Source organism: Salminus brasiliensis, chromosome 11, assembly GCF_030463535.1.
Source record: "Salminus brasiliensis chromosome 11, fSalBra1.hap2, whole genome shotgun sequence".
NCBI classification, from domain to species: Eukaryota; Metazoa; Chordata; class Actinopteri; order Characiformes; family Bryconidae; genus Salminus; species Salminus brasiliensis.
Genome location: NC_132888.1, coordinates 36,368,641 through 36,392,247, shown reverse-complemented (window position 1 = coordinate 36,392,247; position 23,607 = coordinate 36,368,641). Strand labels below are relative to the sequence as shown.

The window sequence follows — 23,607 nt, the reverse complement described above, 5'->3', positions numbered from 1 at the left end:
TACTGCCGATCGCTTTCACTTCATTATAATAACACTGACAGCTGACTGTGGCATATTTACTACCGAGGAAATTCCACGACTGGACTTGTTGCACAGGTGGCATCCTATCACGGTCCCACACTGGAATTCACTGAGCTCCTGAGAGCGACGCATTCTTTCACTAATGTGTGTAGAGGCAGTCTGCAGGCCTAGGTGCTTGGTTTTATACACACCTGAATTCAATGATTTGGATGGGTGAGTGAATACTTTTGGCAGTATAGTGTTTGGTAGGTGTTTCGGATAAAGTGGCCAACAGGTGTAGCTGCAATGCAGACCGTTCTAATACACTGACCTCACTTCAGTCCAACATGTTGAGCTGCACAGTGTGTCATTGCTCAAATGAGAGGAGAGGGAAGCAATGCAGGTGCATCTTTCCACCAGCAGATGTCAGCACTGTGTGGCTTGGTGTGTTAGTCCCGTTAAAAAAATAAACAAATAATAATAAATAAATATATATATATATATATATAGAGAGAGAGAGAGAGAGAGAGGTAAATTAGATATAAAACCTAATAAAGTTGATATGCAGAACATCATGCAGTTCATCAGTGGATAATATAGAAAATTAAATATTCTAAATCAAACACTAGTGTAGAAACACCCACAGTCAAAGGTGTCAAAAGTATTAAAAAGTATTAAACCCTAGTGGAGATCCTAGGTTTTAAAAAGACTTCTTTAGAAGACTTCTGAAGTATCTTCTGAAGTGTAAAAGTACTGGTTTCAGAACTACTTCAAGTAGAAAAGTAAAAGTAATGGAAGGAAAACAAAGGCCGAAAGCTTAGGCCGTGCCACAGGGGTCTATAGTGCACTACACCCCCCCCCCCAAAAAAAACATTTTTCTAAAAGTCATAATGAGGAGAATGATCTATTAAAATGTTGATGTTAAAAATGTTGGGCTGCACTAGGCTCCTGTTTCAGCTGCAGATCTGCCCATTGAAAATGAAGCATTTCAGTAATATCAGCTCTATTAAAGGAGCGTCTCTGTGCTCTACTGAGCATCAACATGAGCTTCATGGAGGAAAATATGAGGAGTCGTTGTCTAGAAGTTCTGTAATGCTGCAGAAAGTCAGACTTCAGAGGCGTGTGATCAATAAGCTTTATTGGAATGTAAATGTGGGGCTTAGTCGGGACGTTTCACTGCAGCTCTCTTGAGTCTCTGCCACGGACACAGTCTTCATACTAGACTACAGACGTCTGCTGTGAGCTCGCTGGAGAATGGCGGGACGTGTGCAGGTGTGATGATCTCTTATAAACCAATAGGGAGTCAGAATGGTGTCTGTTTATACTTCTCATCCAATCAGGATCAGACTCACACTTTCCGGATGGAGAGATTTATCTGGAGAGGGTTTTTATTGATGACGAACCGGAATGAAAACAAAGGGAAATAAAATAGGAGAAACGAAATTATATTAATATTATATAATAATATATTAATACTATAATATTAATAAAGAATTACTGCAGTAAAGTTTAGATAACCAACATTTATACTGTAGTAAGATAACAAAGTAACCGTATTTCACTACTTGACACCTTTGCCTACAATCAGACCTTAAGGCTCCTAATTTATGCGACAATTCAGACCTTAACATTTATTTAATTTTATTTCATATTTTTGTAAGCACACAGACATTAACATGGTTTGCAGTAATATGAGGATAAATGTGTTTAAAAACTCAAACTGTACAAAAACAAAAAAATAAACAAATAAACTGCAGCACAATGTTTCTCTGAAATTTGCAAACTATTGATATTCTGACATTCACTTAGGCTGATCCAATCTCAGCTCTTTAATAAAGAGTAATATTGAGTACAATAATACTGTGTATGGAGTGTTTCAGTGCCATCTGAGTACTGGAGTATCGACTGATCTAATCTAATCTGAGTACTTTCATTCTGCGTATCGACTGATCTAATCTGACCTGAGTACTTTATTACTGAGTATCAACTGATCTAATCTAATCGGAGGACTTTCATTCTGAGTATCGACTGATCTAATCTGATCTGAGTACTTTCATTCTGAGTATCGACTGATCTAATCTGACCTGAGTACTTTCATTCTGAGTATCGACTGATCTAATCTGATCTGAGTACTTTCATTCTAAGTATCAACTGATCTAATCTGATCTGAGTACTTTCATTCTAAGTATCAACTGATCTAATCTGATCTGAGTACTTTCATTCTAAGTATCAACTGATCTAATCTGATCTGAGTACTTTCATTCTGAGTATCGACTGATCTAATCTGATCTGAGTACTTTCATTCTAAGTATCGATTGATCTAATCTGATCTGAGTACTTTCATTCTGAGTATCGACTGATCTAATCTGATCTGAGTACTTTCATTCTGAGTATCGACTGATCTAATCTGATCTGAGTACTTTCATTCTAAGTATCAATTGATCTAATCTGATCTGAGAACTTTTATTCTGAGTATCGACTGATCTAATCTAATCTGAGTACTTTCATTCTGAGTATGGACAGATGTCATCTGAGAACTTTCATGTTTAGTGTAGCCAGATCAAGTCTAATTTGAATACTTTCATTTTGCGCACCAACAGATCGAAACCAATCTGAGTACTTTAATGTTAAGTTTGGACTGATCTAATTCCATCTGAGTATGTTTATGTTTAGTGTATCCAGATCATGTCCAATATGAATACTTTAATATTGTACTTTAATTTAAAATATTATATTAATATTGAGTATGGACTGATCTAATCTGATCTGAGTACTTTAATATTGAGTATGGACTGATATAATCTGATCTAAGTACTTTAATATTGAGTGTGGACAAATCTATTTCCATCTAAGTACTTTTTAATGTTTAGCGTAGCCAGATCAAGTCCAATGCGAATACTTTAATATTGAGTAGCAATTGATTCAATCTGATCTGAGTACTTTGATATTGAATACCGACTGATCCAATCAGAACTGAGTACTTTAATATTGAGTACGGACTGATCTAATTCCATCTGAGTTCTTTTATGTTTAGTGTAGCCAGACCAAGTCCAATGTGAATACTTTAATATGGCGGAGCAACAGATCCAATCCAATCTGAGTTCTTTAATTACCCAATCCAATCTGATCTGTGTTTTTAAATAGATAATATTCTGTGGATCTGGAACCTGGGCAACTATTCCCCAAGCATTCTCCTACTAACATGGAAAAGTATTCGGAAAAGTAACTGTAATCTATAGTCCGTACTGTATTTTGGCGTCTGATGCTAAACTGGACTCGGTACAGTCTGTACTGTATTTTGGCGTCTGATGCTAAACTGGACTCGGTATTCTGGCATGTTCACATTACATATACTGTGTTACATCCTAACGTTGTGCATGCACCTCCCATCAGCCTCATGGCTGTAAACACAGAGGGCGCACTTGGTGCCCTTGCAGCGGTACAGCGGCACTCGAGCGTTGATCTCCATCACATTCTTTTGCCACTGCAACTGACTATCGTAATTATCCCAGACCCCCATCATGACGTACATGTCTGGTCCAAACCTGTAGCAGTGTGCGAACGGCCTTTCACTTTTTTCCTGAACGGAACCAAGGTCACGTTTCACAACCTGGCTAAAAACAAAGGCTTTCGGACCCTTGTGCTCCTTGAGCAGGTCTAGGGCAGGGAGAAGGTTGTACAGACCCTCAGGGGTTGAGCAGTTGTTCACACAGGGGGAGTTGAAGGTGTAGAAGACCACGCAGCCACTCTTATCTTTATCCAGGAGCTTCTTCAGCGGTGGGTCGTAGGTGCTGTTGTTTGGGGGGTTGGCCTGGATCAGCAGGAGGTACTCGGGGTCATAGCGACTCTCTCCGTTGATTGGTGTTGATCTGGCAGCGATGAGCTGGTGACCTCTATAGATGCCAGAAGTGCCGCTGATGGCATGCTTTACTCTCCAGGCGGGATCGTCCTGGAGGAAGTCCTGAGCGAGGGCTTTTTGAGAGGAACACATTGTAGCTGGAATGTTGATTGCCACAGCCACCTGCCCACCATCTGAATAACTGCAAAACACAAAATGAATGAAAAAGTTGGGAGTAACCATTAAAAAAACAAAACTGTGGCCTTTTGGAGGGGTGCTGTCTCCCCCTTGTGGAGGGTCTTACTTTGCGGTGGCCTACAAGAGCATTCTGGCTAAAATGTAGATCTTGTTGCACAGTACAAACAGATGGACGTTCTTTAGAACTTGGAAAACAAGACGTTCACCTTATGTGAGGACAAAAAGGGGGGCGGAGCCAGAATAGGACGGAGCCTAGGACAATGAACATTGCATTAAAAGCACTGATATATCATACACTCTAAAAACACATGGCTTGAGCCTGTTGGGTAATTTTGCTGGGTCATTTCCACAGTGCTGGTGTTTGGAGTTGGTGAAGTCCAGCCACTGGGAGACTGACCATATCATAGTAACCACACAATGGGTCAATTGGAAAGGTTTTAGGGTTACCAACCATCCCGGAATATACGGGAAAGTCCTGTAATTGGAAATGAAGGGTGTTTCCACACTAGAGCTTTTTGGAAATCATTCATTACGAGCTCCTCCCCCATGATATAGTCAGTCTCTCAGTGGCTGAGCTTCACAAACTCTTACAACCAATGAGAAGCACTGTCAGTGATGCTACAATACACAAGCCCCCCCCCCCCCCCCCAAAACAAAAAAAACAAGCCCCAACAATCCAATAAAAGAGTTGTAACAGTCCAGTGCTGTGTAGAAGCTAGTATAGAAGTTAGTGTCCAGTGTAGAAGCTAGTGTAGAAAAGAGTGTAGACACTAGTGTGAAGTGTAGAAGCTAGTGTAGAAGCTAGTGTAGAAAAGAGTGTAGACACTAGTGTGAAGTGTAGAAGCTAGTGTAGAAGCTAGTGTAGAAAAGAGTGTAGACACTAGTGTGAAGTATAGAAGCTAGTGTAGAAGCTAGTGTAGAAAAGAGTGTAGACACTAGTGTGAAGTGTAGAAGCTAGTGTAGAAGCTAGTGTAGAAAAGAGTGTAGACACTAGTGTGAAGTGTAGAAGCTAGTTTGAAGTGTAGAAGCTAGTGGAGAAAAGAGTGTAGACACTAGTGTGAAGTGTAGAAGCTAGTTTGAAGTGTAGAAGCTAGTGTTGAGAAGAGTGTAGAACCTAGAGTAGAAATAATTGTAGAAACTAGTGTAGAAAAGAGTGTAGACACTAGTGTGGAGTGTAGAAGTGAGTGTAGAAGTTAGTGTGGAATTGTAGAAGCTAGAGTACAAAAGAGTGTAGACGCTAGTGTAGAAGTGAGTATACAGTCATGGCCAAAAGTTTTGAGACACCAATCTTGTTTTTCACAGTTCACTGTTTCAAGAAGATTTCAATGCATCCTAAAGAGGATGCAGCTACGGGACCGGGTCACCTCCAGTGCAGATCTTGCTCAGGAATGGCAGAAGGCAGGTGTAGGGGCGTCTGCACGCACAGTGAGCAAAGGCTTTAGGAGGATGGCTTGGTGTCAAGAAGAGCAGCAAAGAAGCCACTTCTCGCCTAGAAGAACATGAAGGATAGACGGACGTTCTGCAGGACGTATAGGGACTGGACCACAGAAGACTGGGTAAAGTTCTTTTCTCAGATGAAGCCCCATTCCCATTGAGAACCTGTGGTCAAGCCTCAAAAAGAGGGTGGGCAAACAAAAGCACAGACACTGTGATCAACACCAAGCCCTGATTAGGCAAGAATGGGTTGCCATCAGTCAAGATTTTGCCCTGAAGCTGATTCTCCAGCAGGTCAAGGCGAATTGCAGATTTACGGACTTACAGAAGAAGGGAGTTAATGTTAGTCTAAAAACTTTTGGCCATGACTGTAGAAGTGTAGAAGCTAGTGTGGAGTGTAGAAGTGAGTGTAGAAGCTAATGGTGGGCTGTGAAATGACCCAAGTCGGGTCTACTGAGTGGATTTCGCACGTTAAGGGTGTTGGTTTCTAATTTTTCAGTCTAAAATTAAAGGCAGTTCCCCAAACTTACTTCCTCTGGAGAAACCTGGTGATCCTCTGGAGGTTCATAATGCGAGCTTCGGCATTAGGGCAGACCAGAAAGATCAGGAAGAGTCCTGTTAGTGCTCCAGAACACACCTGCCCAAAACACACACCACAAACACCACCCACCTGTGAGTTAGCACTGAATTCAAACATCAGCTAGCTTCACTGACCCCAGCCTGGAGCTCCAGGCCAGCCACAGCAACACCGCCCTGTACAAAAGGTCTTGCTTTGCTTCAACCTTAAATAAAACCCTTGAGTGAAGCTTCTGTATAAAGGTGGGACAGGCAAGGGTCCGTACTCACCATGTCAGCTGCTCTGCAGGTCCCTCAGAAGCACACGGAGACGGTTCGAGCTTGAGCAGATTGCAATCTGGCCACTGAAATGAGTGAGCGATTACCCAACCAGCCTAAAATGCAGAAACACCACTTTCTGTTCCCTTTTTCTGGCTTTGTTTACTTCCTGTCCTAAAAGCCCACTGGCCAGCGCCTCGATTCGGAGAGGGCCCTGGATACCAGGAATCTCAACACTGATGTGAAGACCAGTGGCTTTTGGTACAGGAAGTAAACAAAGACAAAACAGGGTTCGGTTTTAACGAGGTGTTGCTCTCGTTTGGACTCTTTGGTCTCATTTGAACGTTGACTCAGTTCTGTCTCACTTTCATCCTGACTCAGCTTTGACTCTGTCTCACTTTCCATTTAAAGTCAGCTTTGACTCTGTCTCATTTCCATTTAAAGTCAGCCTTGACTCTGTCTCACTTTCATTTGGACTTAGTCCTGACTCAGCCTTCACTCTGTCTCATTTTTGTTTGGAGTCAGTCTTTACGCAGTCTCAACTCTGTCTCATTTCCATTTGGACTCAGCTTTGACTCTTATTTTTATTTAGACTTAGTCTTGACTCAGACTTGACTTTGTCTCATTTCCATTTGGACTCAGCCATGACTCTCACTTTCATTTGGACTTAGTCCTGACTCAGCTTTGACTCTGTCTCATTTCCATTTAAAGTCAGCCTGGACTCTGTCTCACTTTTATTTGGACTTAGTCCTAACTCAGCCTTGACTCTGTCTCACTTTCATTTGGACTTAGTCCTGACTCATCCTTGACTCTGTCTCATTTCCATTTGGATTCAGCTTTGACTGTCTCATTTTTATTTAGACTTAGTCCAGACTGAGCCTTCACTCTGTCCTAACTCAGTCTTGACTTTGTCTCATTTTCGTTTTGACTCAGTTCTGACTCTGTCTCATTTCCATTTAAAGTCAGCCTTGGCTCTGTCTCACTTTCATTTAGACTTAGTCCAGACTGAGCCTTCACTCTGTCTCATTTTTGTTTGGAGTCAGTCTTTACGCAGTCTCAACTCTGTCTCATTCCCATTTGGACTCAGCTTTGGCTCTCATTTTTATTTAGACTTAGTCTTGACTCAGACTTGACTTTGCCTCATTTCCATTTGGACTCAGCTTTGACTCTGTCTTATTTTCATTTAGACTTAGTCCTGACTCAGACTTGACTTTGTCTCACTTTTATGTGGACTCAGTCCTAACTCAGCATTGACTTTGTCTCATTTTCGTTTTTGACTCAGTTCTGACTCAGTCTTGACTCATTTTAGTTTGGAGTCCTGAAGCATTCTAGTTCTCGTGTGGTCTCAATCTTGACTCATTCTCTGTTCTTGCTTTCATTTGGACTTAGTCTAGTCTTAGTCTTCTGCTTAGCAACATCCAGACCCAATGTTTAGATGGACAGTTTACATTAAAGACAAAACAGACATCTACTAACAAAACATCTGAACAGACAAACAGGCTTTATTAAGTCAAACTCGTCCCAGTGAATTGTCCCGCTGTGTCCAGTTGTGGCCAAATTCAACCCTGCTGGGGCAAACATAAGGAATGTGCTCAGACAAAGAGAAGAGTTTGGGGTTTTGACGTCAGTCTGAAAACAAAAATGTGGTGCTCCTTTTTGTCTCTGCACCAATCAGGGGTCCCGGGTGGGAGGGGGGTGGGTGGTCATCAGATCCAGCTTTCTCTTTGTTTGACCTGTAGGGGGCAGACCTGAGCAACCACCTACAAAGAGAGATGGAGACAGAGGGATTATGACCTTGCATGGCCTTGCATGGTACTACTACTTGTGTGTGTACAATTTAAGTGTGTGTGTGTGTGTGTGTGTGTGAGAGAGAGAGAGAGTGTGTGTGTTACCTGTGAGGTCCATCTGTTGCTCATGGTGGAGGTCTGAGTGGTAACGCCCTCTGAATATGCACTATAACCATGGCTATCTGACAGATGGTACGAAGCCCCGCCTCCCTGAGCTCCGCCTCCAGCAGGGTGACTAGGTGAGGGCGTGAGGTACTGGCTGCAGCCTAGGGTCAAATAATAAAGGTCAGTGTCTCTGAGTCAGACACTGAAGGGTATAGTACAACCAGACATGCTAACGTTGCTAACAGTTAATGGGGGCTAGTAGTAGTGGGAGTCACCAATTAGCATTAGCGGAAGAATGCTAATTGGTGCCTATTCACTTCCATTCATTTTAAGCAAGATTAGCATTTATGGTAATTAATTATATTATTGAAGGTGGGCGTTACCCTGGCTCAGGCTGATGGGCGGGTCCTGCCTCTCTGAAAGCTGATAGGCCGAGATTGAGGAGCCTCCAGGGATCATGTGATTGAACGTCACCAGCTGATTGGCCCACCCAATTTGCTTCCTCCAGCGAGCTCGCCTGTTACTGAACCACACCTGTAAACATACACACACACACTTTGGGTGTAATATATATAAATAATTTTAAAGTGTGTGTGTGTGTGTGTGTGTGTGTGTGTCTGTGTGTGTACCTGCACCCGTGCCTCTGAGACCTGCGCGGTGTGTGCGAGCTCCTCACGTGTGTGTATATCAGGGTAGTGTGTTTTCTGGAAAGCGTTCTCCAGCTGTTCCAGCTGCTGGCTGCTGAACATTGTTCGGAGGCGGCGACGCTTACGCGTTATGGGCAGTTCCAGTTCTGACCCGCCCGAGCCATCATTACACACACTGCCTGCAAAACACACACACACACACACGTTTATTTTAACATGTCGCACATGTATTATATACACACCATAATATTGACAAAAGTATCGGGACACCTGCTCATTCAATGCTCATTAAATCCAGATTAGTGGATGGAGCACCAACCATCATTCTAGAGAACACAGTTCTCCCACTGCTCCACAGCTCAATGCTGTAGCCCAAGCCTGGCATTAGGCAGCATGGTGCCAGTAGGCTCATGATGTTTATCTGCTCCAGAGAGTCCTATTCTATTGGCAGTAGTTCCTCTCTACAGGGACTAGACAAGCTGTGTGTGTGCATTTGCACATCTGTGTCAGCAATGAGATCATATTATAGTAAGTGAATGCGTTCATTAGAAGGGGTGTCCACAAATTAAATGAATAGCACACACACACACACACACACACAGGTTCCTATAAGACAGAGTATGAGCAAGTGTGTGTGTGTGTTGTATTCCTAGTGCCAAAAAGTCACTAATCTCAGCAGGAAAAGTCAAGCCTGGACCATATGTGAGTATTCTTGGATTATAATAAGTGTGTTTGTGATGGGGGCGGGGGGATGGGGGGACAGTTTTACTCCCCCTGGGGAGGGATGGAAGGAGGGTGAGCTGATGAAGAGGGCTAATAGAGGCTAGTGATGTGTGCCCCCTTTTAAACACATTCACAATACAAAAGCCAGGCAGATAAAATGAGGGGCCTTTGTGACTCTTGAGTAAATACAGAGGTGTGTAGAGTAAGTATAGAGGTATGTAGAGAGTATAGAGGTGTGTAGAGTAGGTATAGAGGTATGTAGTGAGAATAGAGGTGTGTAGAGTAGGTATAGAGGTGTGTAGTGAGTATAGAGGTGTGTAGAGTAAGTATAGAGGTATGTAGAGAGTATAGATGTGTGTAGAGTAAGTATAGAGGTATGTAGAGAGTATAGATGTGTGTAGAGTAAGTATAGAGGTGTGTAGAGTAAATATAGAGGTGTGTAGAGTAAGTATAGAGGTATGTAGTGAGTATAGAGGTGTGTAGAGTAGGTATAGAGGTATGTAGTGAGTATAGAGGTGTGTAGAGTAAGTATAGAGGTATGTAGAGAGTATAGATGTGTGTAGAGTAAGTATAGAGGTATGTAGAGAGTATAGAGGTGTGTAGAGTAAGTATAGAGGTATGTAGTGAGTATAGAGGTGTGTAGAGTAAGTATAGAGGTATATAGTGAGTATAGAGGTGTGTAGAGTAAGTATAGAGGTATGTAGTGAGTATAGAGGTGTGTAGAGTAAGTATAGAGGTATGTAGTGAGTATAGAGGTGTGTAGAGTAAGTATAGAGGTATGTAGAGAGTATAGAGGTGTGTAGAGTAAGTATAGAGGTATGTAGAGAGTATAGAGGTGTGTAGAGTAAGTATAGAGGTATGTAGAGAGTATAGAGGTGTGTAGAGTAAGTATAGAGGTATGTAGAGTAAGTATAGAGGTATGTAGTGAGTATAGAGGTGTGTAGAGTAAGTATAGAGGTATGTAGTGAGTATAGAGGTGTGTAGAGTAAGTATAGAGGTATGTAGAGAGTATAGAGGTGTGTAGAGTAAGTATAGAGGTATGTAGAGAGTATAGAGGTGTGTAGAGTAAGTATAGAGTTATGTAGTGAGTATAGAGGTGTGTAGAGTAAGTATAGAGGTATGTAGTGAGTATAGAGGTGTGTAGAGTAAGTATAGAGGTATGTAGTAAGTATAGAGGTGTGTAGAGTAAGTATAGAGGTGTGTAGAGTAAGTATAGAGGTGTGTAAATATATAGGTATGTAGTGAGTATAGAGGTGTGTAGAGTAAGTATAGAGGTGTGTAGAGTAAGTATAGAGGTGTGTAAATATAGAGGTATGTAGTGAGTATAGAGGTGTGTAGAGTAAGTATAGAGGTGTGTAAATATAGAGGTATGTAGTGAGTATAGAGGTGTGTAGAGTAAGTATAGAGGTGTGTAAATATAGAGGTATGTAGTGAGTATAGAGGTGTGTAGAGTAAGTATAGAGGTGTGTAGAGTAAGTATAGAGGTGTGTAAATATAGAGGTATGTAGTGAGTATAGAGGTGTGTAGAGTAAGTATAGAGGTGTGTAAATATATAGGTATGTAGTGAGTATAGAGGTGTGTAGAGTAAGTATAGAGGTGTGTAGAGTAAGTATAGAGGTGTGTAAATATAGAGGTATGTAGTGAGTATAGAGGTGTGTAGAGTAAGTATAGAGGTGTGTAAATATAGAGGTATGTAGTGAGTATAGAGGTGTGTAGAGTAAGTATAGAGGTATGTAGTGAGTATAGAGGTGTGTAGAGTAAGTATATAGTAAGTATATTTTATATGTATGCATGTATTATATACACACCATAATATTGACAAAAGTATCGGGACACCTGCTCATTCAATGCTCATTAAATCCAGATTAGTGGATGGAGCACCAACCATCATTCTAGAGAACACAGTTCTCCCACTGCTCCACAGCTCAATGCTGTAGCCCAAGCCTGGCATTAGGCAGCATGGTGCCAGTAGGCTCATGATGTTTATCTGCTCCAGAGAGTCCTATTCTATTGGCAGTAGTTCCTCTCTACAGGGACTAGACAAGCTGTGTGTGTGCATTTGCACATCTGTGTCAGCAATGAGATCATATTATAGTAAGTGAATGCGTTCATTAGAAGGGGTGTCCACAAACATTTGGACACATAGTGTATGTTTGTTAGTACCTACATTAAATTAATAGCACACACACACACACACACACACACGGGTTCCTATAAGACAGAGTATGAGCAAGTGTGTGTGTGTGTGTGTGTGTGTGTGTGTTGTATTCCTAGTGCCAAAAAGTCACTAATCTCAGCAGGAAAAGTCAAGCCTGGACCATATGTGAGTATTCTTGGATTATAATAAGTGTGTTTGTGATGGGGGCGGGGGGATGGGGGGGGCAGTTTTACTCCCCCTGGGAGGGAGGGAAGGAGGGTGAGCTGATGAAGAGGGCTAATAGAGGCTAGTGATGTGTGCCCCCTTTTAAACACATTCACAATACAAAAGCCAGGCAGATAAAATGAGGGGCCTTTGTGACTCTTGAGTGACTGCTCGAGTGTATTAAGCGGTGTGCATTAAGCAGAGTGTGTTAAGCAGTGTGTGTGTATTAGCTCCAGCAGATGCAGTGGCAGAAAGCTTGATTGACAGTTAGTGCCCCATCCGCCCGGCAGGCTTTAAGCTGGAGATGGGCCAGGGCAGGGGGGCATTCAGTGTCCTAAAGAGCCGGGCTGACCCCCACAGCTGTTCTAAAACAGCCCACCTTCAGCTAAACTCACTCCCGCTCTCACAAAAATCATTTGAATGAATAGTGTGTAAAACAATTGCATATAGAGTTATGTGGAGTGTATATACAGTTGTGTAGAGTGTGTATGGAGTCGTGTAGAGCGTGTATAGAGTTGTGTAAAGTCTATAGAGTTGTGTAGAGTGTGTATATAGTTGTGTAGAGTGTGTACATAGTTGTGTAGAGTGTGTATAGAGTTGTGTAAAGTATATAGAGTTGTGTGGAGCATGTATAGAATTGTGTAGAGTGTGTATAGAGTTGTGTAGAGCGTGTATAGAGTTGTGTAAAGTGTAGAGTTGTGTAGAGCATGTATAGAGTTGTGTACAGTGTGTATTGAGTTGTGTAGAGCGTGTATAGAGTTGTGTAAAGTGTATAGAGTTGTGTAGAGCATGTATAGAGTTGTGTAGAGTGTGTATAGAGTTGTGTAGAGCGTGTATAGAGTTGTGTAGAGTGCCTATAAAGTTGTGTGGATTGTGTTTAGAGTTGTGTAGAGTGTGTATAGAGTTGTGTAGAGCGTGTTTAGAGTTGTGTAGAGTGTGTATAGAGTTGTGTAGAGTGTGCATAGAGTTGTGTAGAGTGTGTACAGAGTTGTGTAGAGTGTGCATAGAGTTGTGTAGAGTGTGTACAGAGTTGTGTAGAGCGTGTACAGAGTTGTGTAAAGTGTATAGAGTTGTGTAGAGTGCCTATAAAGTTGTGTGGATTGTGTATAGAGTTGTGTAGAGTGTGTATAGAGTTTCTGTGAAAGTTTGCACTGACAGTGATGAGCATTAATGATCAGTGTAGTTGAGGTATATGAGAGACGTCGCTCTGGGCTCTACCTGCCGGCCTGTGTTTTCCCTTATCTCGGATCTGTGTATCATGGATCTCCCAGCTGAACATTCCCTGATTACTCTGCACCGGCTCCTCGACTCGCTTCTCAACACCAGGGGCGACTGACTGAAACCAAGCACATGCATTTCACTATTAGCACTGAATTACCAATCAGCACAGTGATTACTGACCTGATCACTTACTAAGACTGACTCACTGACTGACTGATAGACTGACTGATAGACTGACTCACTGACTGACTGATAGACTGACTGATAGACTGACTCACTGACTGACTGATAGACTGACTGATAGACTGACTCACTGACTGACTGATAGACTGACTCATAGACTGACTCACTGACTGACTCACTAACTGACTGACTGTAGACATACAACTTTTTCGTAATGTTGTTTTTCTGAACGGTTACTGACCTTGTGTTTGATGGTCCCAGTGGTCCCGGGAAGGATGGAGCCGGTCTCCTGGTACCTGCAGAGGATTTTGGACACACAACCATGCGAGACGCGAAGCTGGCGGGAGATGACGCAGGGCCGGAGACCTTCAAGGGCCATACACACAATCTGCTGCCGCAGCAGGGCAGGGAGGGGCCTGCCATTCACAAATACACCGCCCAGCTGATTTACACGACCTGCGCTGGACACTGAAAAGGGTGGAGAACACACACACTAACCATACACTCACACAGGTCTCCTCTCACTGTCCAGCCCAGAGTCTATATCAACAACTCTGCTAGTACTATTTTTACTACTACTACTAATAATAATAAGTACTGTTATTACTACTACTCCAAATAACATTAACTCTACTAGTACTATTATTACTACTATTATTACCACTACTACTGCTAATAATAATAATAACAATAATAGTAAACAATAACCACAGTGAAGAAGAAGAGAAGAATCAATTTTACCGTGAGAACTGTAGGTGTGAGGTGGAGGGGACCACATCGTTCAAAAACGAAAAAACCCACAAAATCCTCTTAAAAATCTCAGTGTGGAGAGATTCTGTTTCAAAAGGGATGCTCAGATCCCCAGAGAAGCAACAGAATGTGCAAAGTTTGTTTAAAGGGTATAAAGTTTCTGTAGTTTGTGTATAGTCTGTAAAGAGAGTACAGAGGTGTTAACTGAGTATGGAGGTGTGTAGAGTAAATATAGATGTGTGTAGAGTAGGTATAGAGGTATGTAGAGAGTATAGAGGTATGTAGAGTAAGTATAGAGGTATGTAGTGAGTATAGAGGTGTGTAGAGTAAGTATAGAGGTATGTAGTGAGTATAGAGGTGTGTAGAGTAAGTATAGAGGTATGTAGTGAGTATAGAGGTGTGTAGAGTAAGTATAGAGGTGTGTAAATATAGAGGTGTGTAGAGTAAGTATAGAGGTATGTAGTGAGTATAGAGGTGTGTAGAGTGAATATAGAGATCTGTAGTGAGAATAGAGGTGTGTAGAGTAAATATAGAGGTGTGTAGAGTAAGTATAGAGGTATGTAGTGAGTATAGAGGTGTGTAGAGTAAGTATAGAGGTGTGTAAATATAGAGGTGTGTAGAGTAAGTATAGAGGTATGTAGTGAGTATAGAGGTGTGTAGAGTGAATATAGAGATCTGTAGTGAGAATAGAGGTGTGTAGAGTAAGTATAGAGGTATGTAGTGAGTATAGAGGTGTGTAGAGTAAGTATAGAGGTATGTAGTGAGTATAGAGGTGTGTAGAGTAAGTATAGAGGTATGTAAATATAGAGGTGTGTAGAGTAAGTATAGAGGTATGTAGTGAGTATAGAGGTGTGTAGAGTAAGTATAGAGGTATGTAGTGAGTATAGAGGTGTGTAGAGTAAGTATAGAGGTGTGTAAATATAGAGGTGTGTAGAGTAAGTATAGAGGTATGTAGTGAGCATAGAGGTGTGTAGAGTAAGTATAGAGGTATGTAGTGAGTATAGAGGTGTGTAGAGTAAATATAGAGGTATGTAGTGAGTATAGAGGTGTGTAGAGTAAGTATAGAGGTATGTAGAGAGTATAGAGGTGTGTAGAGTAAGTATAGAGGTGTGTAGAGTAAATATAGAGGTGTGTAGAGTAAGTATAGAGGTGTGTAGAGTAAATATAGAGGTGTGTAGAGTAAGTATAGAGGTATGTAGTGAGTATAGAGGTGTGTAGAGTAAGTATAGAGGTATGTAGTGAGTATAGAGGTGTGTAGAGTAAGTATAGAGGTATGTAGTGAGTATAGAGGTGTGTAGAGTAAGTATAGAGGTGTGTAGAATAAGTATAGAGGTGTGTAAATATAGAGGTATGTAGTGAGTATAGAGGTGTGTAGAGTAAGTATAGAGGTATGTAGAGTAAGTATAGAGGTGTGTAAATATAGAGGTATGTAGTGAGTATAGAGGTGTGTAGAGTAAGTATAGAGGTGTGTAGAGTGAATATAGAGATCTGTAGTGAGAATAGAGGTGTGTACAGTGAGTTTTAAAGTGTATGTATTGTGTTGGGTGGTGTATGTATAGAATTGTATAAAGTGTGTAGAGTTGTATATAGTGTGTATTGTCGTGTATTTGTAGTTGTATATAGTGTGTATTGAGTCGTGTGGTGTATGTGTAGAGTTGTGTAGAGTATGTGTAGAGTTGAGTCAGACCTGTTAATCCTGTAAAGCTGGCCGCTGGGGTCCCCTCCTGGTCCTGCAGGTGTTGTTTTTCTGTAGATTTTTATCAATTACATTTCTATAGTAAATAATACAAAATAAAGGTGAGATTCTTCTCTGAGCCTCTAGTCTGACTCCCAAATCCCTCCACACCTCTTTATACTGATGCAGCTGGGTGGCTCCGCCCACTTGCACAGATCCTGTGCTCCGGTTGGCCCGCAACCTTGCTGACTGGCTGAGCGCCATCATTACAAGTCAACCTCCATTAAAACTCCCACCTACATTCATCTGCAGTGTAAAGTTTAAAGATGCTGAATAATAATAATAATAATATAAACAATTCATAATGATGAAGAATAACTGTAATAAATAAAAATGTCAGAAATATAGAAATACAGACACTAAACACACACACACACACACACACACACACACACACTTCAGTCACATGTGGCTCCTTTGTTGATCGGAAAAGAAGTGTCAGATGTTTTCTTCCTTTATTCAATCCCCCACTGAGTCTCTCTCTCTCTCACACACACACACACACTCTTGCAGTTAGATTGAGTGTGTGTGTGTGTGTGTGTGTGTGTGTGATCTGTTTTGTGTGTTTTAATGTTAAACAGAGGCACAGACTCTGACCAGCAGCATCAACAACAAACAGTCTGTTAGTTAATACACATACACAAATAAATAATGACATAAAGATAAAGAAAGAAAACAAAAGACAAACATTAAAAATAAAAGACATCAATAAATAAATAAAAATGTTAAATAAATATGTACATCAACAAAGAAGCAAACAGACAAAAAATAACAGGAACAATAAATAAATAAATAAAAGAATATAAGAATATAAGAGACAAAGGTGGAATACATTAATTAATAAAAAATATAAACACAGAAAAAGATTAATTAATACCTAAAACAGAGTTTAAAAAATTATATAAAAAGATATAAAAAAGAAGAAAAAGAAGCCATAAAGTAACAAAGAAAAATGCAAAAAAAATTGTAAAGGAATAAATACATGAATAAATAAATAAATAAATAAACAGACATAGAAATAAATGTAAATAAATAGTTTAATTTAAAAAGTTAAACAAAACAGAACATTAAAGACAAAAACTATACTTGAAACAAAGACATAAGGAATAAAAAAACAAGGAAAAGTACAAAAACTAAAAATACAAATACATTAAAATATGTAAGTTAATAAAAAATATAAACACAGAAAAAAGATAAATACATAAATAATAAGGAAAAAAGAAAGACAAAAAAATACAAACAATAAATGTAAACAAAATCCCATAAATGTCCTAAAGTAATAATAATAATAAAATAAAATAATACAGAATTGTAAACAAGTAAATACATAAATAACAAAACAAAGACAGAAAGACAGAAAGTAAAAGACTGGGACAAAAGGGCAGTAAGAAGGAAAGAGAGAGGGTAATCATGTAACTATCAGCCAATCAGCCATAACAAGCATCCTGTGGCCTCTGGCACCAAGACTAACATTAGCAGCAGATCCTTAAAGCCCTGTAAGTTGAGAAGTGGACGAGGCCTCCATCAACTCTCAATTAATCTCGGGTGCCCATGATCCTGTTGCCGGTTCACTGGTTGACCTTTCTTGGAGAACCTTTGGTAGGTACTGACCACTGCATACTGGGAGATGTTCAGACCCAGTCGCCCAGCCATCACAATTTCATCACCTTCAAGAACCGACTGGTCGCTTGCTGCCTTACACACTGTTAAAAAGCAGAAGTTCTTTGAGGAACTTATGAGGGTTTTCAACCACTTAAGGGTCAACAAAAGGTTTAGAGGAAAAAAGGGTTCCTCGAAGGTTCCTCAAAGCACCTTAAGAGGTTCCTCCATGGTTTCAAATCGAAGAACCTCCAAAAGTTTCTCAAGGAACTTCCACTTCTACCAGATAACCAATGTTATTAATGCAATGCTCCGGCTGATGGGTGTTCCTGGTTTCTGGCACGAATAACAAGCACACGGGTTTCTTCAGTTGTTTTAATCGTCTACTGAAAGGTGCGTTCATGTATAGAAACAGAACCAACCATTTGGAACCATGTGCAAATACAGGTCAGACAGGATTCACAATGATGACCGGGTCAGAGAGAGTAAAAACACACACAGGCTAACCTCTAGGAAACAGTAACAGTAAGGCAGAGTATATAGGGGATATGTGCGCCAGCCTACGGTCGGCTCTACGTGGTGCCAGTCCGACGGCCATGGACTTTCAAGTTCTAGTGATAGTGTCTGGGTGTGGGTGTGTATGTGAGCATATGTGTGTGGGTGAGGACTTTAAAGGTCACAGTATGTTTCTTCATACTTTGGGTAAAAAAAAAAAATCAAGCAGCTTAGTGTGGTTTAAAAGGTTGACGGCCTTGTCGGTTCTGATTTCTCGCTCTTCTGTTTCTCTACAGGCCTTTATTTTAGCTTCTAGTAGCACCAAAGTCCAGATCAACGCCTCAGATGCTCTTCTCCAGCTGTGGAGGAACCTCTTACGGTGCTCTGAGGATCATTTAAGAAATCATTTAAGATCAATTTTGACTCGAAATGTTCTCAAAGTTTTAGAAACGTCCAAAATGTGGCTGGTTGCGTAGTGGATAACAACACCTCTGTCCCTATAGCAGGGGTTTCAAGTCCTTGGGCAAGACTCCTTAACTCAAATTTCTCCTATCTGTGTAACATGAGAGCGTCCGCCAAATGTCATAAACATGCTAGGCTAACGTTGCTAACAAACACTGGACTTCGGATGTCACCAAGTTCATCTTAGTAAGCACACAAGTCTATTGAAAAGCTACATTAAGAAAATGAACTAGACTAACGTAGGTCACACTATGTTCTAGACCACATCCATTTACCAGACTAATGAAGATCTGGGGGGGTTTTGAGAGACGGGTTGAGACACCGACGTTTTTGGGGCGTCTTTGCGAAGATTAAGAAGATTGGTGACAGTCTAAATCCAGTGTCCGTTAGCATTGTTAGCCTAGCGTCTCCCGTTGTGAGCCACAGAAGCACACATCAGAGACCAAACATGTCTTGTCTGATCGACTGAATTTGGGCTCAGAGATCAATAATGATACAAATGTTTCGCTGGACTTCACCTTTAAACTTCTGCATGGCGTCCCAGCAATGCCTAATTTGACTTGATTGGTTTTCCAGATGTAACCAGAGGGAGCGAGAAATTAGACTCGACCTCAATGGATCATTCTCCATCTCAAACACCTCGGCCCTTCAGAACCTTCCTCATTTCTTTTGTTTAAAATAAAACTCACTCGAATAGCAGTCATGAATAACGAATACAGTCATGTCTGGCTTTTGATTAGCGTTAATGAAGGCCTTTTTAGGAGGCCAGTGGTCACCAACCCTCACCCTAGCAGATCTTGCCGGCCTGCAGAGTCGAGCTCTGACCTGCCTGATCCAGCTCAAGTGATGCTAGGTCAGATTTAGCTGATTAGCCTTCAAACTCAAGTTTCCAAACCGCACCCTGCTCACGAGATCAGAATGTGGCAATGTTGCGCTAACAAAGCTAGCGTCCAAACGACGAAGCTGGCAGATACTACAGCACCAATAACACCATAATGTTTGACGACAACACATAGACATAGTGCATGTGACCTCACAGAGCCACCTAGTGCTAATCAGAATAGCTTACTTTAGCTAATTTGCTAATTACTAAGAAAAGTGTCATTTAGAAGTTATCCGAGTAGACATGCGTGGCCGTGAGGACGTCCGGCTCCCTCAGGCGAGAAGAATACACTTTTTAAATAAAATTTTTAGTACTTTTAGTAACAAAACCAAAAACAAAACAAAAAAAAACGCTAGGTGATTCTTATCACTGACTACAAAACAGGCATAAAGCTACACAGATAAAGCTAACAGTTAAAGCTAATGACGGACAGTGGTACAAGGCAGTGTGGCTCGTATGTAAGAAAAGAGTGACTACAAAAGGACATTTTCTTCATGTTTACTAATAATCTAAGGCTAACTACTGGCTAACGACTTAGCCTTCCACACTCATTACCTTTTGGCCCTCAAAACAAAACATTCGGGCCCCCCTGTGCCAAGATGAACAGGGCTGACCCTCTTCAGTAGACTCTCAGAAGCACTACTTCAATAAGCGAGTCAATATTTGGACATTAGGAGTGCTTAAAGGATTAGCAAGACATTAGCAGTGTGACTGTATGCTAACCCCTCTGAATTAGCATGCTACGTTATTGCTCTAGATACGTCGACGTACAGAACAGCAAGTAGTGTGCGATTTCCAACACAGCTTTGGTGACCACTGGCGCCGACCTAATCCTGTGAATCCCGTGATTGATTTATCGGTCAGTTGATTAGCTTAAGAATGCATAGTGCCGCTTCAATGTCAGCGTTAGCGATTATCTGTCCAACGTTTTTTACAGCGTCCCCCTGGATTCACGAAACAACAGCCTTGCTTAATCTACTCATACAGCACACCGTAAGCACACTTAGCCTACAGCTGGCTCTGTACAACGACATGGAAGGCAGTAGAGAGCATCCGTCCACATCCACACTTCATGATTAGCATGGGATATAAACAGAGTCGGGGATGAGGGTCTGGATCCATGAAAGATTCCCAAAGGAAATAAATTCAGAAGGTCCACATGAAATAACTAGCAGACTTGGCTAACAGTTGGCTTATCTAGTTAGATTTCCACCGGCTAACAAACTCGTCAAGTTTTCTGGTAAACAGTTAGCATAACTAGCCATCTAAAAGCTAACAGAATGCTGATAACTACTTAGCTGAACTAGCTAGTCAGCAGATAACCGACTAGCTAGCTAGAAGCTATCATAGTTCACCAGTTTTTTGATAACTACTTAGCTGAACTAGCTAGCCAGCAGATAACTGACTAGCTAGCTAGAAGCTATCATAGTTCACCAGCTTTCTGACAACTACTTAGCTGAACTAGCAAGCCAGCAGATAACCGACTAGCTAGCTAGAAGCTATCATAGTTCACCAGTTTTTTGATAACTACTTAGCTGAACTAGCAAGCCAGCAGATAACCGACTAGCTAGCTAGAAGCTATCATAGTTCACCAGTTTTTTGATAACTATTTAGCTGAACTAACAAGCCAGCAGATAACCGACTAGCTAGCTAGAAGCTATCATAGTTCACCAGTTTTTTGATAACTACTTAGCTGAGCTAGCTAGCCAGCAGATAACTGACTAGCTAGCTAGAAGCATTTACAATTCACCAGCTTTCTGACAACTACTTAGCTGAGCTAGCTAGCCAGCAGATAACTGACTAGCTAGCTAGAAGCTATCATAGTTCACCAGCTTTCTGACAACTACTTAGCTGAACTAGCAAGCCAGCAGATAACCGACTAGCTAGCTAGAAGCTATCATAGTTCACCAGTTTTTTGATAACTACTTAGCTGAACTAGCAAGCCAGCAGATAACCGACTAGCTAGCTAGAAGCGTTTACAATTCACCAGCTTTCTGACAACTACTTAGCTGAACTAGCTAGTCAGCAGATAACTGACTAGCTAGCTAGGGGCTATCATAGTTCACCAGCTTTCTGACAACTACTTAGCTGAGCTAGCTAGCCAGCAGCTAACTGAGTTTGCCAGCTTGTTGGTATCAGCTTATCTAGCTTTCCACCAGCAAACAGACTCATCATACTTTCTGGTAAACAGTTAGCTTAACCAGTTAGCTAAAAGCTACAAGCTAACATTTTGCTTGTAACCAGTTATCTTCACTAGCAAGCAAGCAGCTAATAGAGTTTGCCAGCTTGCTGGTAATATGTTAGCTTATCTAGCTTTATACCAGATAAACTAAAAGAGCTTACGGATAACTACTTAGCTGAACTAGCTAGCCAGCAGACAGCTGACTTAGCCCGATTGCTGGTAATAGTTAGCTAATTTAGATATCTTCCAGCTGACAGACTAAGCCAGCTTGCTGGTAACCATTTAGCTTACTTAGCTGTCTACCAGCTAACAGACATAACAAGCTTGCTGGTAATAAGTTAGCTTAACTAGCTACCCAGCTGCCACTATTTACCAGACTTGCTAATAACAGTTAGCCAGCTTGCTGATAACTAGTAAGAAATAAAAAAAATAATAAGAATAGCAATTTAGCAGAGCTTTTCGTTTTTCCGTAAATAAATAGTTTGATGAAAAATGCTAGTAACGTTAGCATAACACAATATTTGGCTTTCGTGAAACCGGCACCAAGAATGTTAGATTGCGTTGCAGTAATAACAAAACTTCGTAACTTAAATTTTTCATCTACATTTTTGACATTTGCTAGCAGCTCTTTACACTGTGAGTATGTGATGATGAATTGACCAATAGAAACGCTCCAAATCTCACTAATGTACATTAAAGGACCCATATGAAAAACGTAGAATAGAGGAGCTTGAAATAGCCTGTAAATACTGTCAAAGTTCCCATAAATCCACTAACATACCACTACTAACAGCGGCTTAGCCCCACACATCCAGCCTACAGAAGTTTGGCCCCGCCCATTTAGCTTACTGCAGTTTAGCCCGGCCCATTCATTCTACATACGTGTAGCCCCGCCCATTTGGCCTACAGCAGTTTAGTCTCACCCAAAATAGCCTACAGACGTTCATCCCTGCCTATTGTCCAGCAGCAGTTTAGCCCCGCCCATTCAGCCTACAGCAGTTTAGCCCCGCCCATTCAGCCTACAGCAGTTCATCACTGCCTATTCGTCCTGCAGCAATTTAGCCCCGCCCATTCAGCCTACAGCAGTTCATCCCTGACTATTCATCCTACAGCAGTTTAGCCCCGCCCATTCAGCCTACAGCAGTTCATCCCTGCTTATTCGTCCTGCAGCAGTTTAGCCCCGCCCATTTAGCCTACAGCAGTTTAACTCCGCCCGTTCATCCTACATAAGATTAGCCCTGCCTATTCGTCCTGCAGCAATTTAGCCCCACCCATTCATCCTACAGCAGTTTAGCATTGCCTATTCAGCTTACAGCAGTTCATCCCTGCTTATTCGTCCTGCAGCAGTTTAGCCCCGCCCATTCAGCCTACAGCAGTTCACCACTGCCTATTCGTCCTGCAGCAATTTAGCCCCGCCCATTCATCCTACAGCAGTTTAGCATTGCCTATTCAGCTTACAGCAGTTCATCCCTGCTTATTCGTCCTGCAGCAGTTTAGCCCCGCCCATTCAGCCTACAGCAGTTCACCACTGCCTATTCGTCCTGCAGCAATTTAGCCCCGCCCATTCATCCTACAGCAGTTTAGCCCCACCCAAATTAGCCTACAGCAGTTCACCCCCGCCCATTCATCATACAGCAGTTTAGCCCCGCCCATTCATCCTACAGCAGTTTAGCCCCACCCAAATTAGCCTACAGCAGTTCATCCCTGACTACTCAGCCAACAGCAATTAAGGCCCGCCCACTCCCACTGAAGTTATAAGGAGTTTTCCAGCCTGGGTTGCGTTTCAAAACAAGGTCTAATACAGGGCAGCCAATCAGAACAGAGCTCATTTACATAAATACTTCTTCAGCCGCTTCTTTCCGAGCCGGTCTTTGTGATCGTGAGCAGGGAAATGTGGGATATGGGCCCTTTAACGACTGATAGCGCTTCTGTCCCAGAGATGCCAAGTTTCGCTACAACTGCGACAGTGTGGCTCCAGGGGGCGCTGGAGACAACTGGCTTACACGTGAGCGACTGTGAGTGCATGTGTGTGTGTGTGTGTGTGTGTGTGTGTGTGTGTGTAGACTGTCGACAGTGAAGCGTCTCTTTAGCGACATGGTTCTGCATAGCGCTGACAAGGGGGAGGAGCATGGGATGTGATGTCAGAATAAAGCTATTGCTCCGCCCACC

The 23,607-nt window shown here is 41.7% G+C and overlaps 3 protein-coding genes across 4 annotated transcripts in view; all 3 read right to left on the bottom strand.

Annotated features, from left to right (window-relative positions):
- Nucleotides 1-1,121: 1,121 nt before the first annotated feature.
- LOC140565455 (uncharacterized) lies at nt 1,122-6,384 on the bottom strand. 2 transcript variants are annotated; one of them, XM_072691372.1, is made up of 4 exons: nt 6,317-6,384; nt 6,001-6,107; nt 3,685-4,040; nt 1,122-1,375 (listed from the first exon to the last, which is right to left on the bottom strand). In XM_072691372.1, the coding sequence occupies exons 1-4, from the start codon at nt 6,317-6,319 to the stop codon at nt 1,329-1,331; spliced, it is 513 nt and encodes a 170-aa protein (XP_072547473.1). In that variant the 5' UTR covers nt 6,320-6,384; the 3' UTR covers nt 1,122-1,328. The 2 variants fall into 2 exon arrangements, with proteins under 2 accessions (XP_072547473.1, XP_072547472.1); XM_072691371.1 differs by lacking the exon at nt 1,122-1,375 and having other exon boundaries at nt 1,625-4,040.
- Nucleotides 6,385-7,809: 1,425 nt separating this feature from the next.
- On the bottom strand, nt 7,810-16,057 carry pax3b (paired box 3b). Its single transcript, XM_072690792.1, has 8 exons — nt 15,770-16,057; nt 14,074-14,260; nt 13,574-13,800; nt 13,147-13,264; nt 8,826-9,022; nt 8,580-8,730; nt 8,197-8,357; nt 7,810-8,064 (listed from the first exon to the last, which is right to left on the bottom strand). The coding sequence occupies exons 2-8, from the start codon at nt 14,108-14,110 to the stop codon at nt 8,011-8,013; spliced, it is 945 nt and encodes a 314-aa protein (XP_072546893.1). The 5' UTR covers nt 14,111-14,260; nt 15,770-16,057; the 3' UTR covers nt 7,810-8,010.
- Nucleotides 16,058-17,777: 1,720 nt separating this feature from the next.
- The window catches only part of LOC140565042 (RING finger protein 228), an 8,189-nt gene continuing 2,359 nt past the window's right edge, over nt 17,778-23,607 (bottom strand). Inside the window, exon 1 of the mRNA XM_072690789.1 lies at nt 17,778-23,607. This exon is cut by the window's right edge and continues 2,359 nt beyond it. The gene's annotated coding sequence lies outside the window, so the exon portion shown is untranslated.

Bases quoted from the DNA above. Each gene is read 5' to 3' on its own strand.
- pax3b (XM_072690792.1), bottom strand. From the start codon at position 14,110: ATGTGGTCCCCTCCACCTCACACCTACAGTTCTCACG. The intron at 13,801-14,073 runs GTAAAATTGATT...CACCCTTTTCAG, and splicing joins TCACACCTACAGTTCTCACG to TGTCCAGCGCAGGTCGTGTA. The intron at 8,731-8,825 runs GTACACACACAG...GTATGTTTACAG, and splicing joins TCTCAGAGGCACGGGTGCAG to GTGTGGTTCAGTAACAGGCG.
- LOC140565455 (XM_072691371.1), bottom strand. The intron at 4,041-6,000 runs GTAAGTTTGGGG...TGTGTTTTGCAG, and splicing joins ACCAGGTTTCTCCAGAGGAA to TTATTCAGATGGTGGGCAGG.